This window comes from Daucus carota, chromosome 7 (genome assembly GCF_001625215.2).
Source record: "Daucus carota subsp. sativus chromosome 7, DH1 v3.0, whole genome shotgun sequence".
NCBI lineage: Eukaryota > Viridiplantae > Streptophyta > Magnoliopsida > Apiales > Apiaceae > Daucus > Daucus carota.
The window spans coordinates 39,432,807-39,448,445 of NC_030387.2; the positions used below are offsets into that span (position 1 = coordinate 39,432,807).

At 35.6% G+C, this 15,639-nt stretch overlaps 4 protein-coding genes across 4 annotated transcripts; 3 read left to right on the forward strand and 1 right to left on the reverse strand.

Annotated features, from left to right (window-relative positions):
* Positions 1-281: 281 nt before the first annotated feature.
* LOC108194146 (large ribosomal subunit protein bL19cz) lies at positions 282-3,264 on the reverse strand. The gene is made up of 6 exons (XM_017361053.2): positions 3,185-3,264; positions 2,860-3,090; positions 1,512-1,661; positions 1,324-1,410; positions 1,053-1,186; positions 282-634 (listed from the first exon to the last, which is right to left on the reverse strand). Exons 2-6 carry the CDS (start codon positions 3,064-3,066, stop codon positions 529-531), a joined length of 684 nt encoding a protein of 227 aa, XP_017216542.1. The 5' UTR covers positions 3,067-3,090; positions 3,185-3,264; the 3' UTR covers positions 282-528.
* Positions 3,265-4,623: 1,359 nt separating this feature from the next.
* On the forward strand, positions 4,624-6,495 carry LOC108195036 (lysM domain receptor-like kinase 4). The gene has a single exon (XM_017361972.1). It carries the CDS (start codon positions 4,624-4,626, stop codon positions 6,493-6,495), a length of 1,872 nt encoding a protein of 623 aa, XP_017217461.1.
* A 2,054-nt stretch (positions 6,496-8,549) lies between these two features.
* Positions 8,550-10,385, forward strand: LOC108194041 (psoralen synthase). The gene is made up of 2 exons (XM_017360932.2): positions 8,550-9,498; positions 9,594-10,385. Exons 1-2 carry the CDS (start codon positions 8,608-8,610, stop codon positions 10,200-10,202), a joined length of 1,500 nt encoding a protein of 499 aa, XP_017216421.1. The 5' UTR covers positions 8,550-8,607; the 3' UTR covers positions 10,203-10,385.
* Positions 10,386-11,914: 1,529 nt separating this feature from the next.
* LOC108195596 (cytochrome P450 736A117) lies at positions 11,915-13,825 on the forward strand. The gene is made up of 2 exons (XM_017362576.2): positions 11,915-12,917; positions 13,005-13,825. The coding sequence occupies exons 1-2, from the start codon at positions 11,991-11,993 to the stop codon at positions 13,614-13,616; spliced, it is 1,539 nt and encodes a 512-aa protein (XP_017218065.1). The 5' UTR covers positions 11,915-11,990; the 3' UTR covers positions 13,617-13,825.
* Positions 13,826-15,639: the final 1,814 nt, after the last annotated feature.

The window sequence follows — 15,639 nt, forward strand, 5'->3', positions numbered from 1 at the left end:
AATTTCAAGATAACATTTTCATTTTAACTATTTTTCTAAAATTCAGTAAATAAATTACAAAAAAGATTTGGGATGGGAGGAGTTTGCTATTTGTTCAAAGTGAATTTATGATTTGCAGAAATTTTCAATATAAATATTTGTTTTTTTAGTTTTTATGAAAGGCACTATTAAGTTGGTTGTGACATGTTCTTTGATGTTTCAGTTTTGTTAAAAATCTGGCTCTCTTGGAGAATTTTTTGTGGTTGATGAAGTGCATTAGTGCCACTCTGTAAACTACATGCTACTCCAACAAGTGAGATTATATCTGATAAGCCATCAAATCCCAAAAATAAAATTTTTGTAATCAATACTTCTACAGAGAATATTGGATACAACTTGAGATAACTCTATAAAGCTCGTATCAATTCACTTAAATAAGATCATGGTGCAGATAATGAAATTATTGTGAGCTGGTGAAACATTTCATAGCAATCTGCCTTGCCACCCGAAAGACTGAAGCCAGTTTTGTACCTCCTGGAGGCACACGTCTTACTTGTTCTTAAGCGGATTCAGTCTATCCCTAAGATAGTAGAGTTTGGCCCTCCTCACTTTCTTCTTGTCCAGCACCTTTATCTCCTTTATATTAGGCGAATACCTGCACCAGACACTCTATTTGGTCACCAAGTACAGGAATGTCAAAGAAAAGGTGTAATCAAAGCACAGAACCAAAAACCTTAAGTGCTTTTAATTATTATTGATTTTCAAGGGATGATTGTGTGTGTGTGTGTGTGTGTGTGTGTTTTTTTTTTGGGGGGGGGGGGGGGGGTGTTGAGCTCTAGTTAAGCTTGTTTGGAATGGAATGGAGGATGGAATGAAAATTTTGAACATCTATCAATAACATAATTCAAATTTTCATTCCACTCCCCCCAGTTTCATTCATCCAAACCAAACACAATCTTAGATTAGGTAAAGCAGCTTCCAGATAGACTTAAAACTTTTGCAACTTTTTGAAAAACATTTATATTAACTAATAGCACTGAAGTATAACAAAAACTAGTTTCTAGTTAACTTACAATGGAAAGAGAGATTCAACTCCAATTCCTGTTATCAGCCTTCTTAGTCTAATTGTAGTGTTGAGACCTGCATTGCGCCTTGCAATAACAATGCCTTTCAAGGTTGAAATACGTCTCTTGTTCTCAGGTGTTTCCTATGACCAGATGAATTATAACAGAATGTAGACGTAAATACTCCCAATCCACCAAGGATACATACTCACAGTAGATATTTATGGTATATATTTTTATATATGACCAACACATGTCCCTCTCTAAAACAAATTTTTACCACTTTGAGCTGGATTATATAACCAGGCTTGATATCAGGTATCTCTCTATGTGCTTTAACTTCTTCCACTGCTTCCTTGTCAAGAATCTGCGGATGTATAACGATTTTTTAGTCTAATACAAAAAGCAACAAACACCTTTAAATTCAGCAGTTGGTCTCCATTCTTAAAAAAACTAGACTGCTCATACCTGCATAATATTTCTGGCTGTTTTATCAAGCCTCTTGAACTTGATGCGTGGGACTACATCAGGGAGAGGAGCAGGATTATCTTTTAAAACAGATGCAGAACTGCCCGTCGTGATGCATCTACTGTTTGTAGTTGACTTCATGGCAGACAGCTGTAAAGAACTTTTATCAGAATTTCCTTCGAATAAGTACTTCGAATTTCAGATAACAATCTGTGCTACAGTAAAAACTTACTGGGAATATGGTTTGTGTATAATCATATACAGCCTTCAATTTATAATACTTTTTAAGAAAAATATTGTAGCCTACTAGCCTTTATACCATGAAATTATGTGGTCTCTCATAGCTAAAACAAAAACAGGACACTTACTCCATTACATAAAACAAATAAATTAGGCAATAACCGGAGCTGCTGAGTTAGTTTAGGCCAAACAGTGTAATTTTACCAGGATAATTTCAGCAGTTGTCTCTGCAGTATGTTGTTAGCATATATGGCTAGGATTTGAAGATAATTAAGATAGTATGGAAGTAAAAGGACTTGATACTACACTCGTTTGAGGCTTCTCCTTTTCAAAATTCATCTTGCAACAAAAAATCTTCTTCTTTTTTTTCTCACCTGATCCGATCTATCTTTTTTTTTCTATATATATACTCAGGTTTTAATAAATTTCCCTCTAGAAACTAACCCACGACCACATGCTTATAAATATTTCACTTGAAATACCTCTCAATTACCATCACGACAAACTCTCCTCATAACAAACAGAAGTTAGCCCCAAAATGATCTCTCTCTACTCTAAATGAAAAAAAAATTATGAATAATATGAAGACACATCCATCAATGATGTTGAACATTTGTTTATTTTGTATACGGGAATACCTTATGAATGTGTTATATCACATGCTTTTATCCACACAAGCAATCTCACTCCCACTTTCTCATATCACAAAATCAAGACAAGTATTCCCTAGTAGTTCAATCGAGTCTCATAATACCTCAAAACTGTAATAAATGACTTTATCCACAGAAGCAATCCCAGTTTCCACAACACAAAACTAAGACAAAATACTCCCTCAGTTGCTCCATTGAGTCGCATAATAACACCTTTTACCATTAAATCTTTTGACAAATTATGTGATCATAGTACGGAGATAAACTAAATTAACAGAAATCAATTCAATAATCAAAAAAATGCTACCTTTTGTCCCACAAACTATTTTGCAAGAACTAGTACCCAAAGAAAATCCTATCCAACGACAATATACAAAATAAACAATCTTTTCCACTAATCTCAACCAAGGCAATAAATTCTACAACAAGAAAGTAGCTAAAATGGTATAATGTCATACCAAGGAACACGAAAGCCTCGAAATTGGGCTTGTCGAAAATCGACCAGAACAACGATTCAAGAAACCAGGAAGTGCATTTGAGCTAAAAGAATCAACCCCTTTTGAAGAAATTCCTGAAAAAGCCCTAGTTGTTACATAATCAACATTTCTTGAATTACTATGCATAAGCCTAGTAGAACCTCGAATCTTGCCCAAAAAAGATTGCATCTTTTACTTCAAATCAATACAATCCTGCAATTAGACAAACCCCATGAAGTTTAAAGAAAGAATTTGTATGTATGTAGATAGATACACAGGCTATAGATACAGAAAAAGAGTGATGAACCTGTTGAGTGCTGTTGATATGGAAAGATTGAGAGTATGTTCGTTCTTTGACAACTAAACCCTATGCTTAGACCTTCGACCAGTGTTTCTAAAAAAATATTTTTTTATTTTTTAGTTATAGAAAGAAATTAAAATATATTTCCTGACAAAGAAATTAAAATACTTTTTGTTTATAAATTATGATTTATTTAAATCACTCATTTTCTGAGTTAATTAGGAGTGTGTTGTTCAGTTAGTGAATAAAAATATACGTAATAAAAATATACGTGAAGTAATATTTATTCAGTACTTAATTTAATTTTAATATAATTATTTGAATTGTTAATTTTGTACATGATATAAGGGTGACATGTTAATACATTTATATAAATATTTTATGTCAAAATATATAATATTATATACATAGAATATATATTTAATAATTTATTCAAAATACCGTATTTTCAGTATTTTCACCTTTTTGAAGTGATTGTTGGAAATACTAATTAAATATGTGTATGTAATTTTTTTTTGTAAACTGTATAAAGGGGTTAATAATGTTGAAATATATATATGCATATATTTATTTGGAGAAAACTTTAAAGAAATTGTAAAATAATTTGTCAAAAAAAATGATAATAAAATAATTAAAGTGATTGTTTTAATGAGATAAACGTAGATTTTAAGTTTAAATTAAATATGAGAATTTTTACACGGATTTATTTGAATTTTACGGTATTTGTCTCTTTTTTCCGGTTAAAATAAGAACTAAGAAAAATTCCATATTACATATCATTTTTTATTATCAAATATTTTGATCGCGTCTAAAAAGTTTTATTTGTAGAAATAGGTATGATTTTAAAAAGATTACATATAATATGTACATTTTCAAGAAAGAAGTTATTAAATTACTGAAAATTAAGATAAATCCCAAGTTAATTTTACAAAAATGACTTATAAGTGCAAGTTCAAGGTATTTCAAGGTGCCCATGTGAGTTCTGGTTTGATCAGTGTCATGGTGCAAGAATTTATTAGTGCATGGCCTCTCTGTGTCAGTTTGGCTTAGAAGGAGAGAGCCACTATACCAACAAGTCACTATACTATACTTCAGAGATCAACTAAATGCAATTAAGATATGACCGATTAATCCTTATTCCGTACCTTCACCTGCCGATTCACTATTTTTAGGACAATGTGTGCATGCTTGTAAACCAACAATTCCAAGATCTCAATGTAGGCCAGATAGTTAACAATTATAGTATATTCTTCAGGAAAATAACATTTTAATCCTACTCTTATGTGGTGACTAGTACACACTAAACTTGTATAGCCGGCCAGGCGGCTTCAAAGTTTAATACTGCATGTAATATAATATGTCATGAGACTTGAAAATTTCATACTCTTTCATAATCTTCTGATCACCACTTTTTTATTTCCCAGAAAGATTGGATCATCCAGAAAATGATTCATTTTTCAAACAGCATTGGCCTTACCATTGTTCTTCTTTTGATGATGGCTCGAAATACGATTTCTTACCAGTTCTATGATAAGACTAACTGCACCTCAGATTCTGAAGTTTTTGGTTCAAACTACCTTTGCACCTCTGATAAGCTTCCATGTCAAACATTTATCATTTATCGCGTTCAACAGGGCAATGAAACGCTTAATTCCATATCAGATTTGTTCAATCTTGAAAATGTGTCTGATATATTGTTTTATAACAATGTATCTGATTCAATTCAGGCTTCTCTGCCTCCTGGCCATGAGATCATCATTCCCATCACTTGTGAGTGCCCTGATCGGTTCTCTCGGGCTGTTTTTTCATACAATGCTTCTGCATCAGAGTCACTCTCTTCGATTGCCTGTAGTGTTTTTGGAGGGCTGGTGAAAGCTCAGAGTCTTAGAGAGGAGAATCCTTATTATGGGAGAAGGGAGGGGCCTGAGTATTCTTTAGTCCATGTGCCTGTTCGATGTGCTTGCCCTGATTCGTTGGATTTGAGTGAGGGGATTAAGTATCTTGTAACGTATCCGATTATGGGAAGTGATTCTACAGATTTGATTGCTAGAAAATTTGGAGTGACTCAGCAGATCATCTGGGATGCCAACAGATTAAGCACATACACAGCAATATATCCTAGGACTGTTCTGATTATTCCTACGACAAGTGTCCCGAGTTTGAATTATGTTGTTGCTTCTCCTGGTGAAAATCCAAGTCCTCCTCAAAAATCCAGTCCTCTGGGTGACATTATTCCTGGTGAAGATAGAAAGAAAAATGTGAAATTTGCTGCTTATGTGGCGGTTGCTGTAGCTGGAGCCGTGGCTCTAGTGGGTGTATCCTTTTGTATGGTTATCTTAGGCATCAAGAGAAGAAGCCATCTGAGGTTCAAGAATTTGTCTCCTATAGTCCCACGTTCGTCTAATTTCTCTCCAGATTTTCTTGATGGAATGTCAAAGTTGAATAATTCACTGATATGTTTCAACTTGGATGAGCTGAGGAGTGCAACTGAGGACTTCAGTGAGGGTAGTTTGATTGGTTCATCACTTTATCGGGGCAAAATAGGAGATACTTGTCTGGCAATTGAGGAAATGAGGTCAATGAAAGAAGCCAACCATGTTGTGTACATACTAACAAAGACGAATCATCTTAATGTGGTGAAGCTTCTAGGATTTTGTTATGGAACCAGACCATTTCTCCTATTTGAGTATGCTGAAAATCACAGCTTAAGATATTGTTTGTCGAATTCAAAGTTGGCTGAGCAGCTCACCTGGGCAAAAAGAATGCAGATAGCTTTTGATCTTGCGGTTGGCATACATTATATACATTACTGCACCAAGCCTACTTATGTCCATAGGAATATAAACAGCAAAAATGTTCTTATAACTGCAGACTGGAGGGCCAAGATTTCTGATTTTAAATTAGCTAAACCTCTAGTTTTCAGTGACCAAACTGGGGAGACCGATTGGAATGAGTCTGTGATAGTTGGTAAAAAAGGGTACTTATCTCCCGAATATATGAATGAAGGGCATGCCTCCACAAAGGTAGATGTATATGCATTTGGTGTTGTCTTACTCCAATTGTTATCAGCAAAAGAGGCCATTTCAGAAGAGAAATTCTTGAAGGATTCTATTGAGTTTTTGACTGAAGAGACGGAAGATTCTGCAGCCTGCTTGGAGAAGTTAAAGGAGTTCATGGATCCTGTTCTGAATGGTGATTATAATGTTGGTGATGCAATGAATTTAGCACTTCTGGCTAAAGGTTGCGTAGAGAAGGACACCCTTCACCGACCAAACATGAATGATGTTCTGAAAGCTATTTCAAGAATGCTGTGGTGAATCATTGCTGTACCCTGGATTTATTAGATTGAAATGCATATACATAGTTTGGACCAAAGTGGTTCTTTTTGTACTTTACTACCTCAATACGAGCAGAAATGTCGACGATGAGCTATAATATTCTTATATGCAGCAGTTCAATGAGAACGAAGCAAATGACAACATCTAAATCCCACTGTTCTGCATATATTGTATTCTATACATATGCTTAACTAGTCAGCTGACAGTTCTCTCTTAAATTATTTAAGCATTCCAAATGTTATAGTTAATCTTTGTCATAAGTAATTGTAAACTTAGGTCTTACTTTGTTATATATCATTGTCTTTTACCCTGTTACACAAATATATATATATCTTCTCATAAGGACATTAAAAGCTGATATTGTTTGATTCTTCTCTCATTCAGCTATGCTTAATCAGACCAATACAGGAATTTCTTTTTCATGATTATGAGTCGACCATTCACCCGATTTAATACTTAGTGCTATATTACTTGTGATCTTGTCAAGTTACCGCAGTTGAAGAAGGGATGCAGAATCATACTTTAGCAGTACTTCAGGAGATGTATCAGATTGCCAGTATTCATCTTAAACTATTCAAACTAATTTATAGATACTAAGAACAAGTATTTATTTAAGTAGATTATATATTTAATGAAGTATACAAATATAGTAACTTTTTGATATTTTATACAGATATTGTACTCTTCTTATGAAGCTGTTTACAGTTAGACATAATGAGGTACCACTCTGATATTAATTAAAATGAATATTTTGGGTTTTGTTTTTGACTTTAGTGTTTTGGCACACAGGAGTACAGAGACTCCCTTCTTTTTCTTTTTCTTTTTTCATTTCTGTATATTACAAATCTTATGGTTGTTTCAGAGACTATTCATGAATCTTAAGGTTTGTTAGGATCTTGGCTGGTTCCTTATCACCTATTCTGTTTCCTTATCATCACTGAATTGATCTTAATAAACACAGAATATTTAGCTATTTACTTAATTTGCTACCAATTTTGTTTCTTTGATCAATCCGTTTTCCTGTTCGTATGAGGAGAAATGAATTAGGAGTAAATAGATTTTGTGAAAAGGCATTTCAAATGTCTAAGATACCTAAATTTTAGAAACCCTCTAAGCTTGCATTGTTTATTGAGGGTTGCAAATTGTTCCATGACAATGTGAGTTAGAAAGTGTTAATCTAAAGTTTTGGGGTGTGAAGTGCAAATAATTTTCAAAATAGGATTAATAGCATTCTGACCCTCAAAGTTTGACCAAATATACACATCTGCCCTCATGTACAAAAACACACCTTTGCACCCATGAAGTTTGTCACTTGTACATCCTGACCCTCAATATTATACTTCAATATATCTCTTCCTGTTTTATCACTAAATTTGTTATATATTGATTAAGTCCTTAACACTTCCGTGCTTGCACAAGTAAAGGCACATTAGTTTGTTAGGATTCCTTTATTACATGGTCCATGGATTCCAAGTCGTTGCGTTAATGGTTTTTACATAATGTGCTTTGAAGATATATCTATTGGCTTTTGATTGCTACAAGTGTTGCTCCAGAGTATTGTGATTGCTGAATGCATCTCATCCATAACTACCCTTTCAAAATTAAGTAGCTAACATCCATCCTATCTTGTAGATTCATCCTTTACATAGATCAACTAAATGACACCGCACATTCTTTCTATATATACGTGGCTTTAGCTCCCACCTCCCTTATCAGTTATCATTCCGTATCTTTGACTGAGTTGTTATTTTTGTTTGTATGTTATCTTCAACCGAGTTGTTACTTTTGTTCGTATGTGGAAAAGGAATGCATTTTCTAATTTCTAATATACCTGAATTTTGAAAATTGTCTAGGGGTGCATAGTGTAGTAATCAGAAATTTGGGGGAGCAAACTGTGTTCCATTACAATATACAGTTACTACTTAAGCACAAAGTTCCAGGGTGCAAAGTGTAAAGATTGCAAATAAACCAAAAATATCCTATCTTTTCATAGCAGAATTATCTTCCTGTGACCAATTAAATGTGACCACATGATCTTTCTATATATAGATAGTTTTGAGCTCTTTCCATGGGCAAGCAAACTCAGTGAAGATGTTGGAACAAAATCCTCAGTACCTCTATTTACTTACAATTTTTTCTGTCATAGTAATTTTCTATAGATGGTTCACTGTAAAAACAGCCTCGAAAAATCTGCCACCTTCTCCGCCAAAATTACCTATAATTGGAAATTTTCATCAAATTGGACCAGACCCTCACATTTCACTGGGAGCCTTGGCTCAAAAGTATGGTTCACTAATGCTACTCAAGTTTGGAAGTGTACCGGTTCTTGTTGCTTCTTCAGCTGATGCAGCTCAAGAGATTATGAAAACCAATGATCTGGCTTTCGCAGACAGACCTACTACAAGTATTACAGATAGGCTTTTTTATAATAGCAGAGACGTGGGTTTTGCTCGTTATAGTGAATACTGGAGACAGGTGAAGAGTATATGTGTCGTTCAACTTCTAAGTACCAAAAGGGTTCAATCCTTTCACAATGTTAGAGAAGAAGAAGTTGACCTTTTGATCCAGAATATTGAGTATTCAAAAATAGTTAACTTAAGGGATTTGTTTTCCGAGCTGACTAATAATGTAGTCTGCAGGGTTGCACTTGGGAGGAAATATGGAAATGATAAAGGTAACTCATACAAGCATTTACTCAAGGAAATGACTAATCTGCTAGGTTACTTCAGAAGCATAGGGGATTTTATTCCTTTGCTTTATTGGATTGATCGCCTTAAAGGCTTAAAGGGGAAGGTGGGGAAAGTAGCTGACGAGGTTGATGCTTTTCTGGAAGGTGTTCTCAGAGATCACCGACAGGGTAGTACTGCACCGGATGATGCTTATGCAAACAAAGACTTTGTGTCCATTTTGCTTGAGATTCAGAAAGAGAACTTGGATACAGGCCTTTCTATTGACGACGATTGCATTAAAGCTGTTATCTTGGTAACTGAAAAATGTTCTCTTATATCAGATATTATCATTTGGTAGTCTGCACTCAGAATTAATCTAATTATTTCACTGTTACATTTTTTTTGTAGGATATGTTCTTTGCTGGGACCGAAACATCATCTACAACTTTAGAATGGACAATAGCAGCGCTACTAAAAAATCCAGGCGTCCTGCTAAAATTGCAGACTGAGATTAGAGAAATAGGCAGAGGCAAATCAAAAATAACGGAGGGTGATTTAGCCAAAATGCACTATCTGAAAGCAGTGATGAAAGAGAGCATGAGACTGTACTTTACAGCTCCGCTACTAATGCCTAGAGAAGCAAGACAGGACGTAAAAGTAATGGGGTACGACATAAGATCAGGGACACAAGTACTAATTAATGCTTGGGCAATTGCAAGGGACCCTGCATTGTGGAACAACCCAGAGGAGTTTAGGCCTGAAAGGTTCTTCAATAATCCCATTGATTACAAAGGCCTTCACTATGAGTACCTTCCCTTTGGAGCAGGCCGGAGGGTCTGCCCTGGAATCCTGTTTGCAGTGGCTGTTAATGAACTTGCAGTAGCCAATCTTGTACACAAATTTGACTTTGAATTGCCTCATGGAGAAAGAATGGAGGATATGGACATGACTGGTGTCACGGGCTTGACTGTTCGTAGGAAATCTCCCCTCTTAGTGATTGCCACTCCACATGTTTGATTACCAAGTATGCAAGTAGGTCATTCCATTGTCATTCTATCCATCTATAATAAATAAGACAATTATGTTAATGCATCTTGAAGTTGGATTCAACAATATATCAGTACTTATTCTACTGATAGTGGACTGGAGCTATAAATATGATTATATGCATACCAGGTCATACTTCTGAGAACTTTTCGCATGAAGGATCCTTGTTTTATATACTTCTTTGGAATAGAATTACCAGAACATGTGTTCGTGTAATTTGTAAAATATAAGAATTTGGTGAACTAATGCATTCGGGCTATAACCAAGGCCTGGCATAGCTTCTCTAAGACATATTTTCGCAATATATGGAGTAACCTTCAACTGTTAATATACAAACTGTGCAAAAAGTGTGCAGATGCAAATTGCCAGTCACATCTTCGGAAGCTCATCACGCTGCTCAGTGATTAGGCCAGTTGCCTTATTTTCATGAAATGTACACTATTTTTGGTATTCTAAAACTTGGTTTTTCACCCATGTCATCACTCAACAACACAAGCTACAGGTATCTTGAGAGAGATCCTCGCTTTCAGCTTGACCCGAAAATATGGACTTTTCTAATCCTCCCCATACTACAGGTATCAAAGCACTTAAAAGTGAGTGTCAAAAGGTCAAACAACTTGTACAAAGTTAAACAACTTATAAAAGAAACCCGAGACATGTTAATAACTTAATATGGAGTGGCTGATGCTGTGCAGTTAAACCAGTAATTCCATAGTTAACTAATTTGTGACTATACAAGAGGCAAATCTTCCTAAACTTTTTCTCAAACATTTTTTATCATTTTAAATTTTAAAATTTTATAACAATACTCTTCCAAATTTCAAAATCTACGGGTACTTTTCGAAATTTGCTAGGTACCCCAAAATTTGAATCCTACATCTGTCCCTGCTTGCGCTCGATGACACCTGTCATCTTATTATAAAGCTGATCTTATTTTTTGACTGAACCGGATCACAGATACCAGATCTTTGTCGAATTGAAGTTTTTGAGTATTAAAACTAAGAACAAGTCATGTTTGAACTCAAGGCCAACTTATTCGGGTCGGCTTAATTATACTTTTCTGGTACTTAAAATATAGAATACAGGAATGCATTTCATGTGTAATTTAAAAATTCGGTTCTGCTGTGGAGCAGTTAATTTTTTTATTTTAACTATCTTCATGGTTGCCATCGACAACGACAACCCATTGTTCGGTCTGTCAAAATTTTCATGGTCACAGTCGGTCTGAATAAATACACCAAGTCCACAATTACATACTAGCATATAATATTACAAATTTACAATGACACAGTTTTCCTTGCGTAATTACTCCCTGTATTAGTCATATACGAGGCGGAGGAGGCACAGTGGACACATGCCGCCCAATTTTTTTTTTTTTTACATTTTTCCGTCATTCTAAATTTTACTAAATTATAGGAGTGCTCTCCCAAAATTTGAAAATATACAGGTGTTTCCCGAAAATTTGCTTAGAGCCTCGTAAGATTTTGTGTCTAGATCCGCCCCTGGTCATATACTCATATTAAAAATTTATATAATAAAATTAAAAATATGTGTAAGTCAGCACGGTTCTCGGAATACACTGTTAACGACTATTTTTCTGTTTCGACATTCTTGTCTGATTCTAATCTCTCACAATCCACTAGTTATAATTCTTGTTATTGTATTCAATGGAAAAACCCACCAAATATCCTCATTATTCTGCCTGTTTTTCTATTTATACACAAAGATTTTGTACAACTTACCACAGAACAGAGAAATATGATGGTTTTCTTGCAAGAATTGCTTCAGCAAGAGGACCACCTGAAGTTAGCTCTTCTACCCCTGATCCTCCTTGTCTTCTTTGTCAAATGGCGATTTCTGAATGGCTCAGTAAAGAACCAGAAGTTGCCACCGTCACCATCAAAACTCCCTGTACTAGGAAACTTCCATCAACTAGGACAGCTTCCTCACCGCAATCTCCGAGCCTTGGCTCAGAAATATGGTCCCATCATGCATCTTCACTTTGGCAGTGTGCCTACTGTTGTGATCTCCTCTGCTGATGCAGCCCGCGAAGTCATGAAAATACAGGACATGAGCTTCTGTGACAGGCCTGAATCGAGCCTTGTCAGGCGATTGCTCTACGACATGAAGGACATATCTGCAGCGCCTTATGGAGAGTACTGGAGGCAGCTGAAAAGTATTTTTGTCCTCCAGATAGCAAGTAACAAAAGGGTGCAGTCATTTCGGAATCTGAGAGAAGAGGAAACTTCTGTTATGGTGAACAAGATTAAAGGCTTGGCTTCTTCCTCATCATCAGTGAATCTGAGTGAGTTGTTCATGACACTGACCAATGACATATCTTGTAGGTCCGCGTTTGGGAGGAAGTACAGTGAAGGGGGGAGTGGGAGGGAATTTAAAGAGCTATTGAGGGAGTTTTTGGAGTTACTTGGTGCTCATAGTTTTAGGGATTTTATTCCATGGCTTGGATGGGTTGATTGGATCAATGGTTTGGATGGTAGACTTGATAGAGTCTCTAAGCAAATCGACGAGTTCCTTGAAGGTGTGGTTCAAGAACACATACAACTTGGTGAAAGTAGCAACCATGTTGAACATAAAGAAGACTTTGTTGATATCTTGCTCAAGATTCAGAAGGAAACTAGTCATGGCATATCAATCAACAACGAAAGTGTCAAGGCTATCCTCTTGGTAAGGACTCAATTGGTTTGGCGCGTGAAAGTTTAAAATTCTGTAATTAACCATTTTTCGTGATATTTATTCTGATTTATGCTGTAGGATATATATGGTGCTGGAACTGATACAACGGCTACAGCCCTAGAATGGGCTATGACAGAACTCTTGAGACACCCGAATGTCATTAAAACTGCGCAGAAAGAGATCAGAGAAGTTCTTGGTAGCAGACCTGATATAACAGACAAAGATTTGGAAAAAATGCAGTATCTGAAAGCAGTGATCAAAGAGACTCTTCGCCTGCATCCACCACTACCCTTGTTGATTCCAAGATCAGCACGCGAAGATGTGAAAGTACAGGGCTATGACATTGCTGCTGGAACAATGGTTTTTGTCAATGCCTGGGCTGTAGGAAGAAACCCTGCAACATGGACCGAACCAGAGGAGTTCCAGCCAGAGAGGTTCTTAAATTCCTCTGTTGATTTCAAAGGACATGATTTCCAGCTGATTCCGTTTGGAGCTGGAAGAAGAGGATGCCCTGGAATCGCTTTCGCCATGGCCACCAATGAATTTGTGCTGGCAAATCTTCTGCGTATGTTTGACTGGAAGCTACCAGAAGGAACAACTGAGGAGAATTTGGACATGAGTGAAACTGCCGGTTCCACAGCTCACAGAACTGTTCCTCTCCTTGCTGTCGCAACTTCCTGCTGCTTGTAGTGTACTTCGGCAAAAAAAAAAACAGGATTTTCTGATGATTGTGTTGAATTTTGTATAAAAAAACGAGTGAGCCAACCATGCAGAGTGCAGACCTTTGCCGATCAAATATGCACCTGGAACTCATGTAGCAATTTAAGTTATTGTGCCTGTATGATATGCTGAATTGTTTGTTTTGCCTAAAGGATTAGTTGTTGTGCTTGTCAGAAAAATTAGTTTGGAAAATTATAAGTCCAAAATGTTAAATGAAGTTCATACTACATAGTTTACATTCCAAAAACATAGTTCAGCAGTAGGGTCAAATTTTGAATCTTTAGTAATACACTGCATAAACACAGAGTGACAAAGAATTTCTAGTTCTAGGAGTCAAGTGCTCCTACTGTTAACTTTCTAGGTATGCTTTCTCCAGGAGTCCTGCTATTAAGTGATACGAGTAATCCACACTCAGTAAATCCATTTTTTGTAAGGTCTGGATCAGTGACAAACACTTGTTATAACATATGAAGAGGGACACTAAATTAGCGCGTCCCGTATAAATCGTAACGAAACTAATATAATTGTGCCACTATTAATATAGGGCTAATAATCAATTGAGGTGGGTCTTGATATATCAAATTGGTCATAGAAGGTCTAAAATGGTCACCTAAATTAGGTATTGGAGTAAAAATATTTTTTTATAGACGTTTACACATCTTTATTGAATGTTACCAAAATTAAGTACAAGATCTTGATTTCTAGTATTTATGGTAATGTATTTAAATTTTATCAAGTTTATTTATTATTTATTTTTAATTAAAATAAATAAAATAAATGTATTATCAATACAAAATATTTTGGTTCGAACTGAATATACCGAATAGTCCAAATAATATATTATATTAAGTTATATATATGTATTATATATCTTATATGCTAATTATTATGTTAGATATAATTGATGATTACTACTAATGTTCTTAAAGTTTGTTTTAGAACAGGAATCATCAGAGTTTAAGCTAGAAGCTGATCAGAGTTAAGTAAAGTCTGACAGAGTTTAGTAAAGTCTGACAGAGTTTGATAAAGTCTGATCAGAGTTTACATAGTCAAGACTCGACAGAGTTTACACGTGGAAAGAGCTCAGAAGCGGATATACTTCAAGGAAGGATAGATGCTGAGGAGTGATTTGCTGACTATGGAAACTAAACAGAAAACTGGAGCAATCTTTGATTGATAGATTTATTAGCTGATTTATAGGATATCAAATCAGAGATTGATTTTGTAACTGTGTCTATATAAACACAGATTAGGGTTACTCTATATGAGTTGAGTTATCGAGTATATTGAAAAGAACCCTAGCAGCTCTTAGTGATACAATATAAATCACTGAGAGAGTTTTTGTAACTATTAAAGCTTTGTGAATATAAGAGTTTACTGCTTTCGATCTCTTATATTGTCTTACTGTGTTACAGATTGTGATCACTATATCATTCTATATAGTGAAAATATAGGACCTAACAAGTGGTATCAGAGCCAGGTCTGTTAAGATTACTACAGTGAGATCTTAAACACAATCATGTCTGAAAAATCACAAGCTTCATCCTTTAGAGTTCCAATCCTTAAGGCATCTGAATATCCAGTCTGGAAAGAAAGAATGATCATATTCTTAGACTCTGTTGATCCAGAATACCTTGACAGGATTTTTGATGGACCACATATGCCCACCAAGCTCTCTGTTGGGATTGCAGATGAACCTCAAAAGATGGTTCCAAAAGAAAAGAAAGACTATACTCCAGAGGACATCTCATCAATCAGCAAAGATGCAAAGGTGAAGCATCTGTTGCATAGTGCCCTTGATAATGCAATGTCTAATAGGGTGATTGGGTGCAAAACTGCTAAACAAATCTGGGATGCTCTGGAAACCAGATGTCAAGGAACTCAGGCCATTAAGAAAAACAGAAAAACAATCCTTACACAGGAGTATGAACACTTTGACTCAAAATCTGGTGAGTCCCTGACAGATCTGTATGACAGATTTGTCAAACTGCTG